General features: G+C 61.6%; 1 protein-coding gene across 1 annotated transcript in view; it reads right to left on the minus strand.

The window, feature by feature from the left end:
- Positions 1 to 6: 6 nt before the first annotated feature.
- The window catches only part of F11R (F11 receptor), a gene marked incomplete at its 5' end in the record, with an annotated part of 2,857 nt that continues 133 nt past the window's right edge, over positions 7 to 2,730 (minus strand). Inside the window, 8 exons of the mRNA XM_014528513.1 lie at positions 7 to 485; positions 835 to 883; positions 1,152 to 1,164; positions 1,315 to 1,422; positions 1,559 to 1,661; positions 1,819 to 2,021; positions 2,244 to 2,390; positions 2,518 to 2,625. Coding sequence (XP_014383999.1) covers positions 450 to 485; positions 835 to 883; positions 1,152 to 1,164; positions 1,315 to 1,422; positions 1,559 to 1,661; positions 1,819 to 2,021; positions 2,244 to 2,390; positions 2,518 to 2,625 — 767 coding nt within the window. The remainder of the gene's footprint in view (positions 486 to 834; positions 884 to 1,151; positions 1,165 to 1,314; positions 1,423 to 1,558; positions 1,662 to 1,818; positions 2,022 to 2,243; positions 2,391 to 2,517; positions 2,626 to 2,730) is intronic.

Genomic DNA, 2,730 nt, shown 5'->3' on the forward strand with positions numbered 1-2,730 from the left:
ACTCCGCTTCGCACCCCGCAAGCTTGGACGCTCCCCACAACCAGGCGGGCTCCTCCAGGCACAGGGAGGTCCGTCTGCTGGTGTGCGCTTTGGGGGGGACGCAGAGGCGGAAGAAACCGATGCCGGCAAACCACCCCTGGAGCTGCGCGGCGCCCCTAGACCTCGGGCACTGTCCGCCGTTGGAGTAAGGAGCTGAGGGTCCCTGGGCTCCCGCATCTTCGAGGACAGGGAGCTGCGGGCAGGGCCAGGCTCCTGCTGGAACCATGGGGCCAGGAAGGCTGTCCCAGGGGCCTCGCAGTGCGGGAAGGAGGGGAGGGTGCGGGGGGCTGAGCTGACATTAAAAACACATCCCAGTGAAGACAGAGGGGGCTCGCGGGGCTGGAAGATGCCAGGCCTCCTGTGGACGGCGCTTCAGGGCCAGAGTCCGGCGGCGGCGAGACCAGGGAGGCTCACACCAGGAAGGATGAAGTCTGTCTGAATTCCCCCTGCGGAAACGAAACCCGTCAATCTTTCCAGCCTTCTTCTTCTGCTGCTGCTTCTTTTTTGGGGGGTAATTATCACCGAGGGTATTTTTCCATTGATTTTCAGAGAGAGTGGAAGGGAGGGGGAGAGAGAGACATCCACTGGTTGCCTCCTGCGCAGGCCCCACCCGGGCCAGGGATCCTGCAACCAAAGTACATGCCCTTGACCTGAATCGAACCTGGGACCCTGCAGTCCGTGGGCTGACGCTCTATCCACTGAGCAACACCGGCCAGGGCCCTCTCATCTTCTTTAGTTCACATACTGAACACACAAACCCAGGCCCCAGAGCCCCCCACCCCCTGAGACACTTGCCTCGCTCCGAGCGGTAGGCTGGCTGTAAATGACCTTCTTGCTCTCGGTCCTGCAGAAGACGGGACAGTCAAACCCAAGCCCCTCTCCTTGCCAAACTTTGAGGTCAGAAGTGAGAACCGGACAGAATCACGAGGTCTCAGGTGGGGACTCGGGTGGAGGGGAAAGGACAGCACAGACCGCCGTGAGCCGGAGAAACTCATGTCTCCCTGCCAGGCGTGGCCTCCACCTCCACCCCCTTCCCCTGGGCCCCTCTCAGCATCAAACCACACGCATCCATGTTCTCCACCTCAGAGAGCCCGGCACAGCGCCTCACTCACCCTTTCTTCTTTCCTGAAAGAGAAGAAATGGACGGTGCACATCAGCAGAACAGAGGCAGCTCAGCCAGGAAGATGGGAGCCAGCATGCAGCCCCCACACCACCCCGGAGCTGAGCCCAGCATGGGGACCGGAGGAGGGAGAGCCTCTGAGGCCAAGGACTTACTGTCAAAGTAGCCACGGCTGTAGGCGAACCAGATGCCGAAAATCAGGAATCCAAGGAGAATAAGTGTCACTAGGACAGCTGCCACGATGCCCCCAACATTCAGCTCCACTACGAGACACAAATGAGAGGTCGGGCACATGAATGCTCACTTACTGTACCAACTACACGGTCCAAGCAGCAGGAAAAGACCCCAAGCACCCCCTCCAGGTCTGAGCCCCGCCCCTGCCACCCTGCCCGCACGCACCAGCCTCCATGCGCACAGCATCGGACATCATGGGTGTCCCGTACCCGTTCTGTGCCTGGCAAGAGTATTCTCCGGTATCAGAGGCCGAGACGGGATCAAAGACCTGAAGGGCAGAAAACCACCTGTCCCGCTCAAGAGCCACGTGCCTGCCTTTTATGTCTCTGGATCCTAAAGCCCAGCGCGCCTTGCTGCTGTCCCTCCTCCCCACCTTCAGGGCTTCTGCCCTGTGTCCCGACCCTTTTCAGCCTGCCTGTCCGTACCAGCTCCCCTGTCTTGGGGTTCAGGCTGTAGGAAGAGTTGCTGAAGGCACGGTTTCTCTTGGGCTCCAGAGGCATCAGGGCTCCATCCCTGTACCACAGGTACTCAGAGGGCGGGGAGCCGTCCGCCTCCGAACAGGTCAGCACCGCCCGGCTCCCGATGGTGGTGGAGGAGGGGATGGTGACCGTGGGTTTGGATGGCGGCACTGGAAAGGAGAGAAGGTGCTGACCACAGGGCAGGGAGGGCTCCTGGAGGCAAAGTGGCTGACGAGGGCGCTACCCCAGCCTCCACGCTGGCCTCCCTGCCTCCCTGTGACTGAGTCCCCACCCAGAGCACCTCACCATCAGCGAGCTCCCAGGCTCGGCAGAGCCCACCCAGCATTGGGGGAAGCAACCATGCCCAGTGGGCACAGAGACCTGGCACATACCAAGGACAATGAGCTGGACGCTGACCTCCCCGTAGGCGGTGCCGCCTTCATCCGAGACCATGCACGTGTACATCCCCGTGTCCTTCCGGGTCACGGAGTGGAAGGTGATGCCAGTGTTCGAGAAAGTGACTCTGTCCTCAAAGGGAGCTGCGGGGAGAGGAGCCAGCGTAGGGGGGGCTGGAGAGCTGGGAGAAGCTGGTGCCCGTGACACCGAGGCACCTAAGCGAGGAGGTGGGAAGGCCCTGGGGACCTGGCATCCAGATGCAGGACTCACCTGTGATCTTGTTGTTATAGCACACGAGGCTGGTGATGTCACCCTGGGCAAACTTCCACTCCACTCGGGGAGAGGAGAAGCCCGAGTAGGAGCAGGACAACTTGGCGGCTACAGACAAGATCAATGTGAGTGGGAGGAAGCAGCAACAAATAGAGAAGACAGGACCCTGGCTGGCTCCCCGCTCCCCCCCCCCCCCCCCCCCCCCCCCCCCCC

Source organism: Myotis brandtii, unplaced genomic scaffold, assembly GCF_000412655.1.
Source record: "Myotis brandtii unplaced genomic scaffold, ASM41265v1 scaffold64, whole genome shotgun sequence".
Lineage (NCBI taxonomy): Eukaryota > Metazoa > Chordata > Mammalia > Chiroptera > Vespertilionidae > Myotis > Myotis brandtii.